This window comes from Phragmites australis, chromosome 17 (assembly GCF_958298935.1).
Source record: "Phragmites australis chromosome 17, lpPhrAust1.1, whole genome shotgun sequence".
Lineage (NCBI taxonomy): Eukaryota > Viridiplantae > Streptophyta > Magnoliopsida > Poales > Poaceae > Phragmites > Phragmites australis.
Window position 1 is genome coordinate 26,273,214 of NC_084937.1, and position 24,376 is coordinate 26,297,589.

The following is a 24,376-nucleotide window of genomic DNA, read 5'->3' on the forward strand; positions in this document are numbered from 1 at the left end:
ACATATATTTGTGTAGTAACTTCTCTTACAACATGTGTGTTTGTGTGGTAACTGCTCTTACAAATTCTTACAATGCATGTGCTTGTGTGATAACTTCTCTTACAATACATGTGTTTGTGTGGTAACTTCTCTTACAGCACATGTGCTTGTGTGATAACTGCTCTTATAAATTCTTATAATACGTTTATTTATGTGATAATTGCTCTTACAAAATGTGTGCATATATGGTAATTTCTCTTATAACATATGTACTTGTGTGGTAATTACTTTTACAAATTATTATAACTCGTATTCTTGTGTGGTAACTGCTCTTACAATGCGTAATTCATCGAATGTTATTTTCCTCTAATAAAATTTGTCATGATTCGCACTTCTATTGGTAAGGGAAGTTCAGAAGAACCGATCATTGGATCTACTAAACGTTCGTCCATGTGGTTTCAAATCTCAACACTCGAACAAATTAGGCAACGAGTTCTGATTTTGAGCAAGCCAGATGAATTTTAAGCAACTGCAATCTTATCATCAGTGGCAATTATATTGCCTCTAGCCTCTTGTACAAACTAGCATGAAGTGACATCCCCATCAACTATCATCTTCCCTTATGCCATTCTACTGTTCATGACATGAGACAATTTAAGTAAAATCATAGTATCAGAAATAATATAGAACATAAAACAATATAAAAAGGATTATGCAGTGCAAATCATAACAATTTAATAATATCAATCTCATCATGTGAACATAACAAAGAGTACCAAAATACGATGATAGTCCATATATAATAAATAGAATATGTCCACACATAATAAAGCACCATGCATTCTCAAACCGTCGAGCAATGATCTCATCTTGCATTCTTATATAGTATTGTTGTTGTCGCTCACTCATGCCACTCAAGTCCATATTCATTACTTTATTATTTTCAATCCTCTATCTTAATTCTAGATCTCTTTCCTTCGGTTTAGGTTTTTTCTTCTCTACTGCATTTGTCTCATCGTTTATTTTCTTCCCTAATGCAAGTCTCTTATCATTTATTTTCTTCTCTAATGCAAGTCTCTCATCATTGTGCTCTTTTTTCTTCATCTTTTTCAAGTCTTCGGTCTCTTTCTTCTTGGTCCACAAATTTTCCAATGCATCCATGTAGAGGTTATCTCCAGGAGAAACAAAAATTTTACCTCAACGTTGTCGTTCTTTCTCTTTCTTCTTACCATCTGGCCTTGCATCTAAAGCCTCTAAAGTAATACCCACCCTTTCTTCATCATGACGACTTTCATTGGTTCTAGAGTAGAGGATCCCGAACTTGCATTATCAGTTATCTTCTGTTTCTTCTGAGAACATCTATCATTCCACTTTTGCTCGTGTTACAAGATATTCCAACAATGCAACAAGCTAAACGGTTTGTTATACATGTCTTTGGCCTTGTACACTGCACGTGTTTGAAGTACCTACACAAGTGAACATGTATTGTTAAAGATGAAAGCAACATATGCTGTTAAAGTAATTAGAAAAGAATCATATGCATGCAACATATACATGATCTTGCTTTATTACCCCACCTTGGCTCCTATTTTGAATATGAGCATATTGTCCATAAAAATTGTTAACACTCTCTAGTATGGTAGACCAACGGTGCGTGAAAGAGTTGACAGAGTGATCATATTCGAAGTCCTTGTGCTTGTAGAAGTACTCATGAATTATCTGTCAATACATAGTGCGTGTTTGATCAACGCCTTGTATAGGATCCATGCTGATTTCTAGCCATACCGAACACAAAAGAATGTCCTCCTTTTCACTAAAATTTTTTGTTCTTTTTTTGCTTGGTTTCACGACCGGTGTACCTTGCACAACTTCTATTTTCTCAATCGCTTATTCCTCGGGTGGACTTGCAAATTGGTTGTCATCCCAAAATTGGCTGCTACCAACATTTTGGCCACTCAACAATTGCATATAGCTATCCATCCATTCAACAAGCTATCTGCATTATTAACCAAAGTAGCACTCATCACCACTCAGCAGACATACAAACAACAACACACGGAGCCAAGCAACACACAGCCAAAAGCCAGCATCAACACGCATCTAGCGGGCATCCTCTACGGCAACTCCCTCCCCTCTCTAACCTCTCTCTCCCTCAGATCTGGTGAAATCGACGACCGAGAACCTCAAAATCGACCCTATACCAGAAAGGAAGAGGAAGGAGACAAGGATTCACCTACTGGGTGGTGGCGGGAAGGATCGAATCTGTGGCGGCCATTGCTCGATGGCGAATGGGAGGGTCTCCCCAGATGTGGCGAATGGAGGAGGTGAGATGGCGAACGAGTAAAAGTAGGGATAGAAATGGCAAATCGGTTGGAGCCGGTTTTTTGGCCGTCCTCGCCAAATAATAGAGTAGCGACCTGAGTACCAAATGGGTTGGAGTTGCTCTCAAGACGGTGAATTTCACCCTTCGCTCCTTCTCTTCCTAGTTCTCGTCGTCTAGGGTTTGCACATTTATTTATTTTAATGAATAATGTGGTTAGTTTTCATTATTGAATTAGTAGTGGTGTTATTGTGCCGGGGAACTATGATTTAGTGGCGGTGCTGAACATTTGTTGGGTAAACTAAGATTTGTTGATTCTGCGTGTACTCGTTTCTACTATTCTGCAGACTCACAAGATTGGGTTTAGTGGTTCTAACATTGAAAGCTCTTAACATTGCAGATGATGCCGTAGTGCAGTGACAAAGCTTCAGGGAGGAGCTGAGCCGGTGGGGGCTCGATCCCCCGTCCCGCACAAAAAAAGGCTATGTTCTAAGGATGGAATCAACCTATTTATGGCCTTCAATGAAGACCAGGCGGCAAAAATTAGACTCTTTTTAAAAAAAAAAAAAACTCTCAACATTCAACAATGTACTTTGTTGGCAATGCATCACAAGAAAAAGATTGCCAGAGCCGCTGCCCTACCACATTCACTTGATGAAACATTATTTTTTTCGTCAATTTCTGAATAGGTTCAAACACCCCTGTTCAGTGCTTGATGCGGCAAAGCTTATTTATTCACATTTCACCATTTTTGTATGTTAAATATTTGTATTGCTGGGAGACTCTAGTTCTTCATATTGTGAAGTTTGCAAACACCCATGTTCAGTTGTGTGTAAAACTGCACTCATAACTTGAATGGCTCCGTCAGAAACTAAGCGTAGCTCAGTTGGTGAGAGCTAAGATGTAGTTGTACATCCGCACCACCCACGTCTGAGTTCTTTTAACTTAAATTTGGATGATATTTCTTCTTAAGGAAAAATCGTATAGTTCCTCCTAGGTTGGATCTCATTTTACATTCTTGAAACCTAAATGGCTTTGTTAATTTCCTTTTAAGCTTTAGTCATGTCTATGTTGACTTCCTGGTTAAATCACTACATCATTAGGTAGAACATATCATGCTTCAAACATAGCATCAGTATTCGCACTCTAAATATAGCACCTTCGGATGAACCCTTTGCGGGGTGTTACAGGTGATGTGTTGTTGTACACCTCCACCACCCATGTTTGAGCCATATTTAACTCGAATTTGGTTGATATTTCTTCTTAATGAAAAACCACCTAGTTCCACCTAGGTTGGATCTCATTTTAGTTCTCCAAACTTGAATGGCTTTGCTAATCTCCTTTAAGCTTTAGTCATGTGTATGCTGACTTCCTGGTTAAATCACTACATGCATCACCAGGTATTATTTTTAATTCATTAGAAGTGCAACTTAGAAGAAATATTAATTCTTTCTGCATCGTACATTTTACTTTACTTGCTAGAATCTTTCAAACTACCCTAGTTTCAATTGCCTGCTCAGCCTGTGCAACTATCCCCAAAATTTTTGCAAGACAAGTGCTTTGTTTTGTGAAGCTGCTGAGGAATCACAAGTTGGATTATGTCCTGGATTGTTACCAAAAGCGATTTTACATTCCAAGACATTTTTAGTCTTTTTTCAACTTTTCGGATGGAGCTAGACCTAACGAAACAAAGGTGGCTCCAAGCACATCCAACTTTTGACTCTAGAGGAGTCAATAAAAAAAATGAGAAGTGGAGCCTATTCTCATTTTCGTAGTTGATGCTTTCTCTTTGGCGCTCCAAGTGTTCGAAAAGTTAACGGTGGGTAATTATTCAACGATTTAAACAATATTATATCAAGGTTTCCGTATCTGCATAATATTCTCCTGTCTTGATGTAGTCAAAACATGCCTCTTAAAAATTACATTTTTGGGAAATAGTTGCTTCTACATCTGTAAACCTAATGTCTCTAGCTTCTCCATGTCAGAAGATCGAGCCTTCAAGGTCACAAAGACAGTTTATGAAAATGGCAAATTGGCAATTATATGCTTTGCTGCATTGTCTTTGGGTGTTCAAAGAATGTCACCTATTTTTTTCTTCTAATCATGTCAATATGGTAACAGTAATTGGGTTCAACTGATGTACCAAGTTACAATGATAGGGAAAACTCAAACTTTGGCATATTTTGGCAGTGTATTTTCCATACTAGACTCTTCGAATGCTCTCTATAAAAACTTCTTGTTTTTTAGACGAATAGAAGTTCTTTGTGTAAGATCATTTACCAAAATGAAATGCAGTAAAATTTGCCACTTTTTTCGTGAGTCTAGCCTGAAATTCCACGACAAGCATTATAAAAGCTGCTGTGATTCATAATGAGCCTGCATCAACAGTTACTATACAACACGGGGGAGAACCGGAGAAGCACGCATCACCGTCAACATATTGAGAATCTGCTCAACAAAAACTCGAGCTCAAGACCTCTCGTCAACTACTATACGACGCACAGACCGCTGATTCGCGGTTGGCATCTACATGATTTACACAAGATTAATATCAGTATTAAGTCACATGGAGGAGACTAGTTCGGATGGCGATTGGCAAGAACACGCCTCGCCGTTCGAGCTACGACCGGCCGACGAGGAGCGGCCGGCCGGGGGCGAGCATCCGGTACGCGGAGTGCCCTCTGACAAGGCCGCACCTCGCCACGGCTGCGACCGCCTCGCCGGCCGCGGCCTCCTCCTCCTCGATCTGCTCCAGCACCCGCACGAACGCGTCGGCGTCGCACGGCAGCACGAGCGGGCCCGCGGCCGCGTACCCGAACGCCTCCTCGGCCTCCTCCAGTAGCGCCCGGAACAGCGGATGGTTCACGCACTCCGTCCGGACCACGAACCGCTGCCGCCCCGCGCCGACGCACACCGTGAAGCAACCCTCCGGCGGCGGCTTCTTCCAGGACGATCGGCACCGGTCCAGCGTCTTCATGATCAGGCGCAGCTTCCTCCCTCTCTCCGTTGCCATGTTGAGCTTCTTCTCAAGACTTGGCTACCTAGCTAGCTGCTTACAAAGTTGCAAAAGGTGCGTGACAGTGTGAGCAAACCTTGGCAGAGGCTTATGGTGAAACCAAGCTTTATGGTCAAGAATGAGAAGATGAGAGAGAGAGGGATATATATAGAGAGAGGATGATGAATGAATCTAGAGAAATGGTCTTCATCAACAGGCTGTTTTTTTTTAAGAGAAAAGTCCATTTTACTCTCTCAAATTATCACGTTTGTTCGGATAACTCTGAACTTTTAAACCGTCTATTTTACCTCCTAGAGTGGTTTTTTTTGGTGGTTTTGATGACGTGGCAGCGGTTTTGCCACATGGCAGTCCCAGTCAGTGTGCTGACATCGCAGTAATTCGATTTTTCTTTAGAAAAATAATTCATGAGAATAGATTATTCTGAAAAATAGGTTTTATGTTCAGAAAAAAATCCAAAAAATATATAATAATTTAGATAAATGTTTTAATATGTTTTTAGCTTTGTTTTTATTTCTGTAAATATTATTTAATATTTTTCTAGTGTAAAAATTATTCTAAAAATGTGAGAATAAATTTTTTAATTTAGAAAATAGTTTTAGAAAATATAGATTAATTCTGATAAAGTTTTAAAATATTTTCTTTGATAAAATAAATGCTTTTAATATGTTTTGTTGTATATTAAATTAGTTTTAATTCTAGAAAAATTAGGTTTAATTCCAAAAAAATCGTTTGTAGTTTTCGCGTCCTATTTGGACACATTTTGATCACATTTGGCCATATTTTGGTCATATTTGGGTACATTTTGGTCATATTTGGGCACATTTTTAGCACATTTGGACATATTTTGGTCACATATTTGCATATTTGGCCATATTTTTGACATATTTGAGTACATTTTGGTATATTTGGGCATGTTTGACCATATTTTGTCCAAATATGCCCAAAATATGTTCAAACTGTGTCCAAATGTGCCCAAAATTTACATAAATATGGCTAAAATGTGTCCAAATGTGGCCAAATATACCTAAAATATGCCCAATGTGGCTAAAATGTACCCAAATATACTAAAATATGTCAAAAATATGACCAAATATGCCAAAATGTGACCAAAATATGTCCAAATGTGCTAAAAATGTGCCCAAATCTGACCAAAATGTGCCCAAATATGACCAAAATATGGCCAAATGTGATCAAAATGTGTCCAAATAGGACGCGAAAACTACAAATGATTTTTCTGGAATTAAACCTAATTTTTCTAGAATTAAAACTAATTTAATATACAACAAAACATATTAAAAGCATTTATTTTACAAAGAAAATATTTTTAAACTTTATCAGAATTAATCTATATTTTCTAAAACTATTTTCCAAATTAAAACATTTATTCTAACATTTTTAGAATAATTTTTACACTAGAAAAACATTAAATAATATTTACAGAAATAAAAATAGAGCTAAAAACATATTAAAACATTTATCTAAATTATTTTATATTTTTTGGATTTTTTTCTGAACATAAACCTATTTTTCGGAATAATCTATTCTCATGAATTATTTTTCTAAAGAAAAATTGAATTACTGCGCAACACTGATGTTAGCACGCTGACTGGGACTGCCACGTGGCGAAACCGCTGCCACGTCATCAAAACTACAAAGAAAAACCACTTCAGGGGGTAAAATTGACGGTATTGATAGTTCGGGGGAGTAAAATGGACGGTTTAAAAGTTCAGGAGGTTATCTGGACAAACGTGATAGTTCAAGGGAGTAAAATGGATTTTTTCCTTTTTTTTTAATAAGAGATCAGGAGCTGATGGAGAGAGGCTATGTGGTTTTCATACACAATTATTGCTTTTATAGAATTATGCACTTGCATCACCGGAGGTCAAACCTCAAGTTTACTCCTTGTATGTTTTATTAATATGGAATTTTCTTTAGTGATACGTATCTGTGTTAACAGCGAGGTGACTTTGTCATTCTTCGAGTTCTGTATCTCCAATCTTCAGTAGTTGTTGTATGAGTGTGTGATGGTGGTGTGAGTGAGTACGTTTACAAGTTGTACTTGTGTTTAAAAAAATACATACAGTACAATTGCTAGGGTATGTTTTGACAGTTTTGAAGGGATAATAACTGAAAGCAAGAGCCAAGAATAATCCATACATGCATGACATCATGGCCGACTTGAGGGGCCAGTTAATGGCGTCATGGCAATAATGCATTAGGTTAATTTAGCTGCAAGCTCTCTCTGACCCGTGTGCATGATTGTAATTAGTTTGGAGGTGCCAAACTCCCCAACCACAAGGGTTGTTTAGTTTAGCAACGTCTGTCTTCTCTCCAATGCAAAGCTCCAAAACATCGTCAGCTTTTCATGCAGATTTGTTTTATGGTTTTCAGTCTGTGTGTGTCATGAACAACTCCAGAATTTGACACCTGGAACCAAGAATTTGCCATGATTCTAGCATCCTTAAACGTGAAGCCTTTGAACATCTGAAGTGCATTTCCACTGTAAAAAAATGCAGTAAGTTTGACAGCATCCTTGTCCTACCATGTTAGGGTCCAGGAGAGGAGACAAAGCAACAATCCTGATGGACTCCATGTTCAGCAATCAGACAATTTTGCCTATACTCCTTCGTGTCATATACGCATTGGACAACGCCTTTTCCTGGCACGGCGATGGAGCAAATTTTCATAGCTACCTCTTGCCTCCAGTTAGAGATGGCAATGGCGCGACGAAGGAGCAGCGGCGCAGGTGCATAGGTCGAGGGAGCGGCGGCCACATATGATACCTGCTCGTCGTGGTCTTCTTGGAGGCAGCATTAGCAGGCAGTCGTATCTTACTTCTTCAAGCACCACCGCCCCTAAATCTTCCTCCACCTCTGGTTTCCAGGATTTCTTGAGCTGGTGATTGAGCTATTCAATAATTGCTGTTGCGATCTAGCTGTAGTCTTGTAGATGCAGCAATATTGGATTATTCAGTATTTCTTCAAGGTTTAGTAGAACTTTCTGTGAGCACCGTTGCAGATGGTTGCATGGATAAATTCGTTGGAATTTAATTTACAACGAGAAAGGTGGGTGATATATTCATTTTGCACCCAACTTTGATCAGATGGTCATACAAAAACTAGTAGAACAGATTAGCTTGGCCTGTCTCAACCTGAGGACCAGCGTCATATATACAGCTCAGGTACTGGCGTACAGATATAAGACTCGTATAGGTCTTGGATTGTTACACGGTAGTTACAACAGATTACGAATCCTAACTATAATATCATACCAGCCTAATCGGACTAAACTGTATTTCTAACAGCCGCCCTCAATCAAAGCTCACCTAGGCGTGAGATTCAAATTGTACCGTAAGTTCACAAATTATCGGATGGCTAGTGGTTTAGTGAATATGTATGCTAGTTGATCTCCTGTCGCTATGAACTTGATCTCTAAAAGCTTCTCTGCAACCCGCTCACATATAAAGTGAAAATCAATCTCAATGTATTTAGTTTGTGCATGAAATATTGTGTTTAGTCGCACCACAGTATTGGTGGCCGTCCTTGATTTATGCCAAGTTCTTGAAGAAGTGACTGCACCCAAATTAGCTCTGCAGTTGCATTAGCAAGCGATTTGTATTCGGCCTCTGTACTCGACCTGGACACTGTACTTTGCTTACTTGAGCTCCATGAAATCAAGTTTGCGCCAAAGAACACTGCATATCCTCCTGTGGATCACCGGTCATCAAGGCAACTTAACCAGTCGACATCAGAAAACGCACTGAGCATTGTTGACATTGATTTGCAAATTTCCAACCCTGTCGATGATGTAAGCTGCAAGTACCGAAGAATCCTTTTCATGACACTCCAATGAGCTGATGTGGGAGAAGCAAGAAACTGGCACACCTTATTAATCGAGTATGCTATGTCTGGTATGATAAGTGTCAAATATTGTAATGCACCAACCACACTATGATACTTTGTTGCTTCTTCATTGCTCAATGGTTCTCCTTCTTCTTTTGTCAGCGGTTATGACGCAACCGTTGGAGTCGTCACAATCTTACACCCTTCAATATCGTCTCCCTTGAGTAGTTCCCGTGAATAATTTTGTTGCATCAACAGTAGTCCATCTCCCTCTTTTGTGACTTCAATACTCAGAAAGAAATTGAGATCACCTAGATCCTTGACAACAAATGCTTCTTTCAACTGAGCAAGTAATCGACTGGCTGCTTGTGGAGAGGAGCTGGCAACAATAATATCATCCATATATATAAGCATAAATATTATGATTCCACCTCTATGAAAAATAAATAGTGATGTATCTGTCTTTGATGGAACAAAGCCAAATTCTCGAAGATATGCACTTAGCTGGGAGTACCACACACGAGGAGCTTGTTTTAACCCATACAAGACTTTCTCAAGATGACACATAATTTGTTTGTGTAACATCTTCATAACCCGGAGGTTGTTTCATATATACTTCTTCTTCTATATGTCCATGTAAGAAAGCATTCTAAACATCTAATTATTTGAGAACCCAACCTCGTGAAACAGCAATAGAGAGCACTAACCAGATTGTAGCAAGTTTAACAATTGGACTAAATGTATCATTGTTATCAAGTCCATACCGTTGTTTGAAGCCTTTGGCAACAAGTCGTGCCTTGTACCGATCAATGCTACCATTAGCCCTTCGTTTGATCTTGTATACCCACTTGCAATCAATCACGTTTGCGCCTCTAGGTGGCAGCACCAATTTCCAAGTTTGATTCTTGATTAACGCCTCATACTCAACATCCATTGCTTCTCTCCATTCTATGTGCTGCAGGGCCTCAAAGTGACCCATCGGCTCAACATCTATGTTGTCTGCCTGATTGCCCATGACTGCAAGCGCACGACCATAAGGGACTGTGTCATTAGTTCGAATCACGAGTTTCCTAATTTTATCCCGTAGTCTAGTCCTCATCGGGTGTGGCCTAAGTGAAATACGTGATACAACCAGTAGTGGCTCGGTTGGCTGAGCAACCAGCTCTCGGATTGGAGATACCATTTCTTATCCAAGTGAGGCAGCAAGAGATGACACAGAGTTAACTGTTGGGAAGGCCGAGGATGGGCCAAACTCGGGCTCGGGTAGCTTAGGTGTCACCCCCGCTTGCGACACCGACATAACAGTTCTTTGCAAGGGCACATACGTAGAACCATTATTGGCATCACCAATATGTTGGGAAGTCCCTAAAACAAAACCATCAGACTGCACAGGTAATACATGACTATTCAATTGTTGGTCAGGAAGAGAAGAAGAGGTAAGTTCCAGTAACAAAACCAACTCTTGAGTGAAGCTTTCGGTCAGGCTAGAAGAACTATGTTTAGCAAAGGGAAACACTGATTCATCGAAGACTACATCATGAGAAATATAGACGCGACCAGTGGAGGAGTCAAGACATTTGTATCCACGATGGATATTGCTATAGCCCAGAAATACACATCTTTTGGATTGAAACTGAGTTTGTGGTTGTTATATGGTCAGAGATGAGTCCAACAGGCGCACCCAAAGGTACGGAGAATAGTATAATCAGGTTTAGATCCTATAAAAAGCTCAATTGAAGTATGAAGATTGATGACACGACTTGGCATGAAGATTTATGAGGATGCACGCAAAGAGGAAAGCCTCATCCCAGAACCGTAGCGGAAGCGAAGCATGAGCCAAAATAGATAGTCTGGTTTCAACAATGTGTCTATGTTTGCGTTCTGCAGTTCTGTTTTGTTGATAGGTATGTGGACAGAAGACTATATGATATCCCTTTGCATTGGAAGAAGGTATGGAGTTTTTTATACTTTTCTCCCCAGTCTGTTTGAACGCTAATGATCTTTTTATTCAACATATGCTCAACACGAGCTTGAAATTGGATAAAGATGTGAAAGACATCGGATTTGTACTTCAGAAGATAGACCCAAGTGAATTTACTAAAATCGTCGATGAATTGACATAGTATTTTATAACCACTACTTGAGGTGCGAGCTGGACCCCATACATCGGAGTGAACTAACTCAAGAGCAGTAGTTGTCACATTATTTGAGGACACAAACGATAATTGATGACTCTTTGCTTGTTGACAAGCATTACAAATATGATTGTTGGACGTTGTTGAAACAGGAAGTTTATTAGACTCTATGACTTGACGAACTATAGCTGAAGAGGGATGACCCAACGGTGTTGACTTGGTAAGGGGTAGAGATTGTTCCTGCTCTCGCCTCTAAGAAGAACCTTCTTCGTGATTTGGTCCTTAACAAGGAAAACTTCGAGAGTGAAACTCAAGAAACACACCATTATCATGCGCAAGTTTCTAAATTGAAACAAGACTCCTATTGGCTTGAGGAATATGAAGGATTCTTTTAAGAAGAAGGGAATTGACACGAGTAGGAACATATGATTGACCAACAAATTGAATAACCATACATGAGCCAGAAGCTATTTGGATCTGGTCCTTCCCACTGTACCTTTCCTTCATAGTCAATTTGTGCATATCACTAGTTATGTGGTCCATGGCACCCAGCATACCAATTCGTGTCAATCGAGTAGGCAGCACCACCAGAGCGTCCTCTATCATCTTGGTATGTGCGATCATACCTGTGATAACACTTGAGGGTTGTATGTCCTAGTTTACCATAGACTTGACAGATTGGGCGATTGCCTGACCGCTGACTATCTCCCCGATTGATATTGCGGTTGTTGTTGTCTCCCTGGTTGTAGCTATCACCATGGTCGCTAGAGTTGTTGTAGTTGGAGCAAGGGCTTCTTCCTCGGCCACGACCGCGCCCATGCCCACACCCACGGTTGTCACCATTGTTCGAGCGTCCTCCTTTATCAGCTATGTTTGCCAATCCTCCTTGTTGGAAGCCACCATTGTTGCTCTCAGTAATCTGGATCTCATGACTGAGAAGATGTGCATAGAGCTCATCTAGCGACATCAGATTGGAATGAGTAGTTACGCGATAAGAGCATCATAATCTGTATCTAACCCGTTGAGGATGTGTGTGACCACATCTTCTTCGGTGAGCAGACGTCCGATGGACGCCAGGGTGTCGGTGACATTTTTCACCCTATTGAAGTATTCACCTAGGGCTTCATCTTCTCGCTTGCGTATGTTGACAAGTTGACGGTGGAGTTGCATGACCCTAGCATGAGTTCTTGCCGCAAACATCTGCTCTATGGCAGTCCAGACGCCTCTTGACGTACCATGAAACATCACACACGCCAGCATCTCCTCAGATAGGGAGGCTAGCTAGCAAAGCACTAAGAACCGTTTGATCCTGTTGGAACCAAGTAAGATACGCTGGGTTGACTTTATAGATCAATCCCTTGTCAGTCGCTTGCTCAAACATTTGTGCTGGCTGCATGATGGTGCCGTCGACATATCCAAGCAGCTGATGAATGCGAAGACAAGCCATCACATGTGCTTTCCAAAGCAGATGGGTTGTCCTTCTTCAGCTTGATATTGATGAGTTGCAGAAACGAGGATGCCGACTGCATGTTGGTCGGAGCCCTGGTGGAGACAAGAGTGTCGGCGCTGGCGGATGACGGTGCAACACTAAATTCCAACATCTCGACGGGAAGACTGGATCCCTACACTCGTTGGAGCTTTAGGAGCCTTGATACCAGACAAAAAAGAGTAGAACAGGTTAGCTTGGCGTGTCTCATACCAGACAAAAAAGAGTAGAACAAATTAGCTTGGCGTGTCCCAACTTGAGGACCAGCACCATATATATAGCTCAGGTACTGCCGTATAGATACAAGACTCGTATAGTTATTGGATTGTTACAATATACTACGAATCCTAACTATAATATCATACCAGTCTAATCCGACTCAAACTGTATTTCTAACAGATCAGATGGTCAACTTCGACAAAAAAGTATGGTGCGTGATTCAATTCGTCGGAAAATTACTTTACAACGAGGAAAGGTGGACGATATACTCATTTTCCGCTGAACTTTGATCAGAAGTTCAACACCAGTAACTATTGTCACTACATCATATCACATCCATATGTCCATCAGCTCAATGAACACCATGGCAACACCAGTACTAGCTCCAATTACATCCATGAGCATGACACACAGGTCACCTGACATGAGACCAAATATCACACGACCTCTCAGTCTCTCAGCACTAAAACACACATTCTGAAAACAATCTTGGCAAGAAGGCTGAAATCTCATATCTTGACAAGGTTCTTCTGAACATGGCTCATGGACCATGCCTGTCTATGGGCGAGAGTCCGCTTCTTGGGAAGGCGGGAAGCGGTAGAACTGCGGCTGCGCCGGCTCGTAGAGCGGGAATGGCAAGAACGGTGGCCGCAGGAAGGGCACGAGCCAGTCCGGCACGGGGTACGGCCACGGGAACGACACCATCCCGCCGGCGCCGGCCGGTGCGGGGAACGGGAGCCGGAACGGTGGCCAGAAGAGAGGCAAGAACGGCCAGAAGAAGAGCAACGAGCCGAACGCGCCACCGTCGCTGCCGCCGCCGCCGTGGCAGAGGGCGCCGTCGCGCTTGGCCGGGCGGAAGTTGAGCGCGTTGAGGTTGAGGAAGCAGGCGTTGGTGGCGCGGGAGCGGAGCGCGATGTGCTGCGTGGAGCCCCTGAGGCCCGGGACGTTGCAGGCGGCGGAGGAGCTCTGGACGAGCGTGGCGCGGCACGCCGAGCGGAGCTCGTGGCCCTCGTGGCATGCGAAGCCGTCGACGGGGGGCACGTCGAGCTTGTACACGCCGTTCTGGTCGGTGGTGCGCTCCGCCTCCAGGGAGAGCTCCTCCTCCGAGGTCGAGTTCACCTTGAAGTTGCACTGGATCAACACCCTGGCTCCTGCATGCAGATTGTCGCCGTTACAGGATTCGGCATTTGAGCTATTGTCGGGGATGTCAACATCATTAGGGTATGTGCATGATCGGCACGCCCTTTGAGCAGACAAAAAATGTGTCATTCTGAAGACGCCATGACCGCGAAATGCAAATTTTAGCACATATTTCTACTACAGTATATCTGTATAAATCTGATAAAACTACAATGCTCTTGAAGTATTACTCAAGAAAATGTGCTCATATCATATCACATGAAACTGTTCATAAAGGTATCGAAAGTCAAAGTTAAAATAATTTGATTGCACGCACTAAGGACAATACATCATTTGACTACAGGAAGTAAGTTACTAAGTTGATTTAGAGTTCAATGCAAAGATCAAAGCTATGGCGCCAGCTGAGCTTCTGAAAGCTGAGTTCTAGTTTCAGTACCAATGTAGAAGCGAGAGAGGAGAGATGCGTATCAGGGTGAGGCATTGGCAAATGTAGTAAAGAATTGTTGATCATAGGCATGTCATGCTCTGACAACTCATATACACAAGTGTATTGAAAGTCTGAATTCTGATGGTCTAGTTCAGAGCAACTAATAAAAATCCAGTTTACTCAGTGAGGCACGTTTCAGCTTGAGGCAGTACTAACTATTAAATTCCAGTGCATAACGAAATTAAGGAACCCATGCTGTTCAACATAACTGAATAAATATGCTATGAACAATGGTACTTGTCACTAATCCGATGCCAAAAATCTAAACTAGAACTCAAGTTCTACTCATAAATCGCAACACCAAATGAGTTGTACCAGGCAATATATTTGTGCAGTTGAAGTCAGTGGGAAATTCGACAATTTGTATGTGACACATGTATTCCAAGCTTAGTGGGCCTCAGAGAAAACTTCAGTTAGGGAAACACCCTTTCAAGCATGAGTCAAAGCTAAACTAAAATTGCGGTTTGGCTGACAGAAAGGAACCAAACCAAGAACAAGTCGCGTGTGTCTGTATGTCAACTAAGTTTGTCTTAATTTGCCACATAGAAAATCTCTACTACTTAAAACGTCTCTAATAAATTCGTTGGCCTGCACCCCATCCTTCGTCTGTCACGCATGTCTTGCTCCCTCTCCCATTCTGCACCCTCCCCATCCGCACGCGCCGACACATGGCCCCCCACGCTCGGCACCCTCCTCGTGCGTCTCGTCTACGTTCTGCCTCCCGATTCTCCGCTCCCCCACATCTCTCCGCTCCTCCTATTTGGCTCCTCTGCTCCTGTCAGTTTTTTCCCCATGAAAATCCTATGAAGACCAGCTCCCGAATTCACACCCGCAATCCAGCATAGATCGTCCACAAGCACTGCATCGGCCCTCCTCCATCCTCCCTCACCTCATCGCCCCGCTCTCCCTTGTATCTGACTCCACGCATCGACATCATCCACATGAGCTGCGGTCCTCGGTCCACTGCCCGTCCACTGGAGGTCTGCTCGCCGCCTCTATCGATGCATGAGCATCTACCAGTTCCTGCACCACCATGCTGTTCTTGCCTCTGCCTCCATCCACGCAAGCGGGAGAGAAGGACTGTGTCACGTCCCAATTCTTTAATCAGGTCATTAAGCATAATTGCGCATCATAAGCATCATGTTTATTTGTCAAGCATTTGGATTGCTTGATTAAATCAATTGATGGTTTGTTTATTTATATGTATTTTAAAAATACCCGATAATAGAATTATCGTTAGTTAAAACCTCCACTTATGCGTTGTAAATGAATCCTTTTAGAAAGGTTTCATCTCGTTTTGAAATCGTGTCACAAATTTCCTAGAATTTTTGAAACCCTAGAGTTTCCCCTTTAGGCTAATAGATTAGGGAGAGAAAGAAATGATTTTCAACTGAACACTACTTGTCTCTCATGCTCTTGGGGCCCACTTGAGCTGGCCCACACCCCCTCCCCCCTCTCTCAGCTGCAGCCCCACCCCTCCCTTCTCCCCCACACCACCTCACTCATTCTCTTGCTCCCTCTCTCAGTTGGACAGCAGCAAGGGGCAACAGCTCTCCTCCCTCTCTCTCTCTCTCAAGTTCTCACTCTTCTCCTCAAAAATCTCCCTCAAGAAAAAGAAATCGAATGCATGTTATACCATTGCATTCCCCTCCTTCTTGGCTTTAAATCCATCCAAGAGTTCCTCACATGCATGAAAGTTTGAAGGTTTTGCAATCAATTTCGTCACCACCTTTTTCTCTGAAAATTTCAGCGCGTTGTTCATCTCCTCTCCAAGATTTCCCCATGGATTTCTTCTCCAACCGAAGGTCACCATCCCCCAACGAGGACTTGGGGTAAGTCCTTAGGGTTTCCTTTAGTAAGAATGCGGGTTTGGTTGGGTAGGATTCGCATTTCACAGCTACGAATGATGAATGGTGGAGCAATGTCGAGTTCTTGAGGTGTTAGAGCTAAAAGGATGTTGAATGAGGTGAAGTTAGTAAATTGTGTTGCTAAAGTGAGCGTGGTAGGTCTAGAACTAAGGATTAGTGCCACTGTATGTTAGTTAGTGTGTATTTCAACATGCAAGTTGAATCAATCGATGAATCGCCACAAAATCATGTTCTGCAGGAACGAGTAGCACAGTGAGAACCCCGTTGATTTGTGTTCAAAAAATCGTGAGGGTTTAGGGTGTGTTTTGAGTTTAGAACCCTTGTACTAGTCCTTATACATGTTAGGTGGAATGGATTTAACATGCACGATTGAATCGACCGTGAAAATCGGCTTATCTACAATTATATCAATTTGAATTGCCACATTCTCGGTCGTGAGCAAGCTATTATCCATCCGCATCAATCGTGGAGATTCGATATTGGGATGTTATTGTGGTATGATGGTTACTGGATGGTGATGTTGTTGATGAGTTGGTATGGTTCAAGTACAACTATGTTATGTTGATGATCTCGTGGTACAAGGATTTTAATTTAGATGTAGGTGCTTACACTTGAGTCTAAATCGCTTTCGCATGGTAAATGTCATTTAACCCTTTGTGGCCGAGTCCTTGCTACTTTACCCAAAAATGCATTCTTCTTGGAGTCGGGCTATTTATAAGTATCCACTATGGATTAAGTCTTGCGAGTACTTTTATACTCACGTGCTTATTTTGCTTTCCAGGTGAGGAAGAACTTGTATTCGGCTACTTTACGCCCGCCGATATTGGCGGCGAGCAGGAATAGTGCCTACTACTTGTATGTGGATATTTTGGGGTGGCGCCTTAGGGCAACCGGGGCTACCCATCTTTTGTAGTTGTGTACTTTCCGCTGCATGATTACTCTACATATGTTCGAATCATGTATTTTGTCGTAAAGCTTGAATTACCTAAAGACTTGTAACTTATTTTTAATTACTCGCTCTTTATTATATCCCATGATGATGTGCTTGTTGTAAAGGCGTATGTTTCGATCCTGGAAGAAAACACATAACGGGACTACCGGGGTGATATTCCGATTAGTCATAAGAGTCGTGATTTCACAAATGATCGACTTAGTGACTAATTAGAATATTATCTGGATGGTTCCCCATAGACCGTCAATCATGTCTATCATCCACTGCCTCCGCCTTCATCCACTGCCCAGTTCCTGCACCAACGCACCATCAATCAGGTATGTCACCACTTCATGGCCCTACCGAGGCCTTCCATCCACGCAAGCGGGAGAGAAGGACCTACTCCATCGACATGATCTGCTGCCAAGTTCCTGCACCAACACACCATGGACTGTGGCTCATGTGGATGACATCGATGCAGACCGAGGTCGTGGCGGAACCGATCTAAGTTGCCGATGCCTTCGTGAACTAGTGGCTGCCTATGTTCGTGGGATGAACGGTTGTAGCATAAGAATTGGAAGGTGCCGAATGAGGCCAACATCGACCTGGCCGCCCTCTATGACTCCATCATCGACCCCAAGGATGCCTGCCTTCGTGAGTTTGGTGAGATACGCTCCTTGCGCCCCCGATCTGCCCCATTGCGCGCTCAGATCTGCGATATGCTCGATTTGTGCGGTCCTGTTTGGAGATTTCTCAGGATTTTTTTGAGTGCTAGATCTCATGGGCATCCTCATCCTCGACCTCGGCGACCAGATATGGTACCCTCGCAGCCAAATCTGCCAATGTACTCATGGGGGAGGTACACTTACCTCCGTTGGTGTCCTCACCGCGGTCGAGGCTGGAGGTACCTGAGATGTTGCGTGCAACACACCAGCTGGTGTACACATCATCGTCTTCCCAGACAAGGCAGCGCGCGGCGAGGTACACTGGCGGTGTTAGGTCCCTGTAGCGCTGAGAGCAGGGCGCCATCACGTCGTTGGCTCGCTCCTCGGCATCAAGGTTCTCCACAAACACCTTCCTCAGCTGGGACCGTGTGCAACCAATGTGTGTTTTAGGCCATAATGGAGAGATCAATGCCCTCAGAGGGAATACGAATTGGTAATCTTGTTAAACCTTTTCCATGTACAACTTGCTAAACCACTTACCCAGTAATACTTGTAAGAGTATATTAATGTGTGGAGAAATTTAGCAACATGATGCAAGACTTTTGACTGGATTTATGTCCTTATTGTTGCAGCAAAAACCAAGAAGCTTGAATGGTATGGAAGAGGAAGAAGAATGTGGGCTACTAATGTCTTAAGATAAGTTCAGTTTTTGGAGTTTCAGTTCTTGTCAATATTAACTTTCATGCTGTCTTCGAGATTAAGATGGGGAAGAGTAGTAGGATTCTGCAACTTAGTTTCGGAGGACAGATTGATTAAGTAAGTTAATTACGATTGCAACTTTAAAATGACTTGGATATCAATCACTTGTTTTGTTGGAAGATATATCTTGTTCTCATATTCTAATGTACATGGCCTTTAAAATAATTAGTAAACTGATGTTTCCCGCAATTTCGCAATGAAGCCTTGTGATTTCCTTCTTCCAAAGGCATTTTCTACTGCTAATACGTATATCTCTTGGCGATATTGAGGTGAGACTGTTTTAATCAGCACACATAGACCTTGCACTTCCTAGCCTCATTATTTGTTTCTTCTGCTTGCTGAATTTTGGCTCCTGGTTTGTTAGAAAATGTTGGTATTTCATGTTTTATTAAATTAGATGTTACATGCTGCAAAGTATCTCGTGTTTTCCTATTTCTTTGTGCACCTAATCTTTGTTGCTAAAAAATAATACATGATAGAGGCGGAGGTTCCTACGGATTCTGGTGATTCGGCGGAGCAGACAAGCAGAAAGACATAGATATAGGACGGGAATTAGGTTTGCTTTGCCTGGTTCTGGTTCCAGTTGGAGAACTAACAAACCTGACTGAGGATGCTAATCAGGAAAATAAGAAAGGTAACTGGTTGATCGCCAATTTTGATATATGTAGATATAACGATGGCTAGCTTTGTACTAATGCGTACAGTTCAACTGATTACTATATGTTTAGCTTCAGTTCTTGTATACGATCAGTTCAGTTCATTATGGTTGCTCATTCCTTACAGTGTGTAGGATTGTTGGTCTGGAACTTAACAATTTGTTCATATATCTTCCTATGCTACACGCTAATTTTGTGCTCCGGGTGTGTCATTCTCTGTGCTAAGCTACAGATTTGAATTCTCTGTTCATGCTACTAAAGCATCCTGGCTTTTGAGACATACAGTCAGTCCATAAAGTAACTTCTGTGATCCATGCCTTTTTCTCTTTATTTATTGATTATGTGTTTCATGGTTTTTAAGATCAACTTGCCTTTTTCTACTCCCATTCCAGATAGTAGATATAAGATCTTGAATTTTAACTTATTTTTTTACTTGTCGTTTGTTTGTCTGTTGTTCCTGAGCAAAGTAGCTGAACTATGTGATTTGTTTGCTATATGTGGTCTTTATGGATTAGTGTTTGGTCATGTTGCCTTGCACAATAATTGAATACCATGTGTTAAAACAAATAAATAACACTGTTAAGTAGAGCATTTATCATGCCATAAATGCTGGTTCTGAAATTGAATTTCATTTAGTTGCCTTCATGAGTTGTCTTAGGCGACATGTGGTTTTATTCAGTTGAATATAACATATCCTGATTTTTGTATGTACTTTGGGAGTTAGCAAGAAGGAATGAAGGATGCATAAAAAAACCACGATATTTTTAAAATAAGTCTGTAAAATCTAACTAAGTGGCTTTTTTTTATCTATAGTGCCACATGGTGGTCAAAGTAAATTCATCTTATGTATTGTGGGAATACACTAAGCAGCTAGAGCTGATCCTTTAAAAATTTCCACAGGAAAGCATGGTGTAGTGGTGTGAGAGAGTGAACTAGCTTTTGTTGTAGAAGTAAAATTGTTCTGCTCATTAGCATTTCTACTGAACCCGTGTATAATATTATTATATATGGCTTTCATAGTGATAAAGGGATAATCATGGAGCCACTTCCAAGGTCAAGGGGCCATTCCAGAAGTCGTAGTCCAAGACGAAGGTATAATACTACCTTCATTTTTTTTAAATGTTATACATGTATTTCTTCAAGTTTTGTAGAATAAATAATATCTAGCACTGTCGTTTAGCTCCCACTGAAGTGCAAACTTGATTGCTTTGAGTAGTGCATGTAATGGTGGTGCACAACATTGATAGATAGGTGTCAATATGAAGCCAATCTGCATCAGTGCTTGTTTGTGCCTGCGCACTAAGATCTTATTTCGTTTTTCAAGATGCATATAAATATAAGGATTAGATATAACTCTCTTGACCTTTGTTGTTGGCAGTGCCACCACTCCAGTGGACTAAGATGTACTCATGTTTAGATGGGCTGCCAATTTATGATTTATTGTTGTCCATTATCAAGCTTATTTGAATCTCATTTTGTTCATTTTCTGAATGCTCTGATGGTCATCCTCTACCATTTTTGTTAGGGGATGGGGTGTTTCGCCTTCTTTGAACTTTTCTCACTCTTTGTTTGGTGCAACCATCAAAGGTGATCCACGAGGTGGTGTTCGGCAGGCAGGTGACGGAGGAGGAGGCCGAGAGCCTCAACAAGAGGTGAGATTCCAAGCATTTGACTTGCAGGAAGACTCTTACTGGGGTGGAGGGACTTGGTCTTAGTGTTCTGTTCTTGTTGAGGGTGAGTTTTAGGCCTTGGCAATTGTAGATTTCTTAAGATTTCAGGCTCCGCCTTGGGGAAAGGTTTAACTTTTAGGATGCCATCGTTGATCTGTAGAGGAGCAAGTAGGGAAATCTGTTGGATTTGAGTATCTCGTCCGGTGAGACAAGCGTGCCGAGTTTAGTTCTGCTATATAGGCTCTGGTTAAAATAATTACCACTAGACTGTAGTGTAACATGGCTTGGATGTTCATGTAACGCGATCTCACCAGCTATGTTCGAATTTTGAAATATGACCATGCCCTTTGAAATGTGCCCCTTAGTTTTGTAGCCCTCTTGCACTATTTCAGAAACATTTCCAGCTTAGAGGTGCTCTTGTTGCATTTGTATTGATTACAAGCCTCCTCATTTCTGTATGGTTCAAAAAAGTTCTGCAAATCATCTTAGTTTTGTTGGTTATCCAGATTTCAAATTAGTACTCAGAGGGAGGTTCGACTCTGTGACTCTTTGTTTTTCCAGGAAACCATGCTCAGCTCCTAAGTGGAAGGAGATGACAGGAAGTGGCACCTTCGTAGCTGTTCGGATGGGAGTTGCAGAGATGACACTAAGGTGAAGCTCTTCCATATGTTCTCTATGCTCTCACGCTTCACTTCTTGCATAGATCCCTAAGTTCTTGAAGGAATATTTTCTCTTGCACTTATGTGATTTCCTAGGATTTCTATAGTATGATCATGTGTTGCTGCACCGCTGCAGATGCATCCATTAATTGCGTGAATTATATTATTGATCTTATTTTATTAGTAGTGTATCGATTCAAGGGGTTGATTCAGCAAGGCCACCAGGTGTGCTCGAGCACACCCAAAGAAGCGATATTTAAACTTATTGTATATGTAGTTTTTTCAATTCTTTTGATAAAATATTGTTGTGTGCATAGCATCCAAACTTGCCATGCAATATTCTTGTGAAAAGTTTTTGGCTTGCGTTGCAACATTATCGAATTTATTTTGTTGGACACGTGAATTCTATGTATACGCTTACTATCAATCTTAACTTTTGACTAACTGATCTTAAGATTTCTGTAGCTTTTATCGTTATGTTTTTCTAGGCATTCAATGGTGACTTACAACAATGCCATGATAATTGAAATTGTTTCACTCTTATTCTCAGAGAGGGATATGTTATCATTGAATTTCTACGGGGCAAGGATACTAGTTAGAGAATCATGAGGTATTGTGCAATAAGCAATAGCTTTTACATATACTTGATACATCTTGTGCAATTTTTGTTTCCGTTGCAACGCATGAGCACTCAACTAATCAATGTAAAATGTCCATTACCTCATCAGTCCATATCAAATATAACCTTCTAGTTTATCAGTTTTCAGTTGCAGCTTTAAAAGGTAAAACTAAAAACTAAGAAAAAGGGAACAGTGTATAAAATAGTCCTAAAATATCTAAAATGTAGCAATGTGGATTGGGAAGCACGGAGAAACTTGTAAATCTACCACAAAGAGGAGCATGGAACAACTTGGTGTAAAAATACTTGCTGTTATACTGCATATTTCAGAGCTAACTAGGCTTCTACTGTAATGCAGGATGAGGCAACGATCGAAGTCAATGGCAATGCAGAACTTCTGTAACAGATATAATAGCATTTCCACTCACCTTTCAAGAAGAAACTATGCTTGGAGAAGGTGTTGTTTGAGCAGGCATCGCAGTAAACAGAACCAACCACGGTGATGTTGTTGGATAGGAACTTGGCCTCCGCGCCACTGAACATCAGCAGCATCAGCGCCAAGAACACGGCAACGGGAGCCGTCAATGTACTCACCATTGCCGCCATGGCCTCAGCGAGCTTGGAAGGAAGGGGAGCAATGGATATCAGATTGGAGACAGTAAAGGGGAGAGAGAAGGAGACGAGCCGATGAGGAGAGGAGGAAGCTTACATGCAAAAGAACAAACGCATGTGAATCGGCTTGGACTGGTGTGGAGACACGAAGAAGCCGATCAAGCACTAGCCTCTGGTATGTTGTCACCTCTTTCCCTTTTCTCCTTTTTTTTTTCCTGCTCGGTGAAGGTAGATTGGTGAAATGGTGCATGTGATTGGGTTTCTGGGCCCTCGTAGCCAGGATTCTCCAATATGCTACTGTAGAGTGGTACTTGGTTCATTGCAAGATCACCGGAGTTCCTCTTCACTTGCTGTTGATGGTTCAAGTTCAATGGTTGGAGACGAAAATGCAGCTAGGTTGTGTACTTATAAAGCATAGCCCATTTTTTGACCTGTCAAATCTCCAGATGAAATGTAACTAAACAGACTTACATTTGAGTCACCGGGGTGCATGAATACATCTGATGAGTGCATCACAGCACAGGCGAGGCGACTGTCACCGAAATATGTGAACACGTTGGCTACAGAACAAGAGAGAAACTAGGAGCAGGGGCACTGTGCGGATGGGCTGAACTGTCTACTGCTGGATGGGGCCGTATGTGTTGTGCGTAGAGCATGAGGAGTTTTTTTTTATTTTTTTTATCATTAATATTTAAATAAATAGATCTTGATGTCAATATTTTCACAAATATACTTCTACTGTACTCTGAAAGGGGCAGCCCTTTCAGAGGACGGTAAGAATATTACGGTGGTAATATCACTCCTTACCGCACTCTCAGAGGACGGATAGGGCTCACACTCGTGTCCGCCGATCGTACCGTCCCTTACCACCCACTGAGAGGGCGGATAGCCCCCTTACCTCCCGTTCAGGGGGCGGTTAGCTCCCCGCTTCCACCTCTTTCATTGCCCTCACAGTATAAAAAGGCTAAAAATTAGTCAAAATAACCATTTAAATCTAGAAAAAAAGAAAGAGGAGAGGAGAGGAGAGGGAGGCAGCATGATGAAGCCATACTCTTTTTGATCTGTGGATTTTGGATCTCGGTTTCTGGTAATTTTTTTAGATTTATATTTTTATTAGTAATTAAAGTATCACTAGATTTAGGGTGTAGCGATATAATGGTAGTTATATTATATGAGATCTAGGGTCTAGAAAGGTAGAATATGTTGTCTTTTGTAGTATATTGTAAAGATCAATTTCAACATGGTAGGATAGCTATTAGATGTATAGTAGTATTTAGAGTACGGTAATTTCAATTATCTAGATTTTACAGAAT

General features: G+C 41.7%; 2 protein-coding genes and 1 non-coding gene across 4 annotated transcripts; all 3 read right to left on the reverse strand.

The window, feature by feature from the left end:
- Positions 1 to 4,621: 4,621 nt before the first annotated feature.
- Positions 4,622 to 5,417, reverse strand: LOC133897765 (indole-3-acetic acid-induced protein ARG7-like). Its single transcript, XM_062338586.1, has one exon. It carries the CDS (start codon positions 5,310 to 5,312, stop codon positions 4,920 to 4,922), a length of 393 nt encoding a protein of 130 aa, XP_062194570.1. The 5' UTR covers positions 5,313 to 5,417; the 3' UTR covers positions 4,622 to 4,919.
- Positions 5,418 to 12,216: 6,799 nt separating this feature from the next.
- On the reverse strand, positions 12,217 to 12,351 carry LOC133898019 (small nucleolar RNA Z247). Its single transcript, XR_009906038.1, has one exon. It is a non-coding gene; the product is annotated as a small nucleolar RNA Z247 (small nucleolar RNA).
- Positions 12,352 to 13,263: 912 nt separating this feature from the next.
- Positions 13,264 to 23,214, reverse strand: LOC133897596 (uncharacterized). Of its 2 annotated transcripts, XM_062338385.1 has the most exons (3): positions 23,161 to 23,214; positions 22,880 to 23,069; positions 13,264 to 14,148 (listed from the first exon to the last, which is right to left on the reverse strand). In XM_062338385.1, the coding sequence occupies exons 2-3, from the start codon at positions 23,055 to 23,057 to the stop codon at positions 13,556 to 13,558; spliced, it is 771 nt and encodes a 256-aa protein (XP_062194369.1). In that variant the 5' UTR covers positions 23,058 to 23,069; positions 23,161 to 23,214; the 3' UTR covers positions 13,264 to 13,555. The 2 variants fall into 2 exon arrangements, with proteins under 2 accessions (XP_062194369.1, XP_062194368.1); XM_062338384.1 differs by lacking the exon at positions 23,161 to 23,214 and having other exon boundaries at positions 22,880 to 23,154.
- Between the last annotated feature and the right edge of the window lie 1,162 nt (positions 23,215 to 24,376).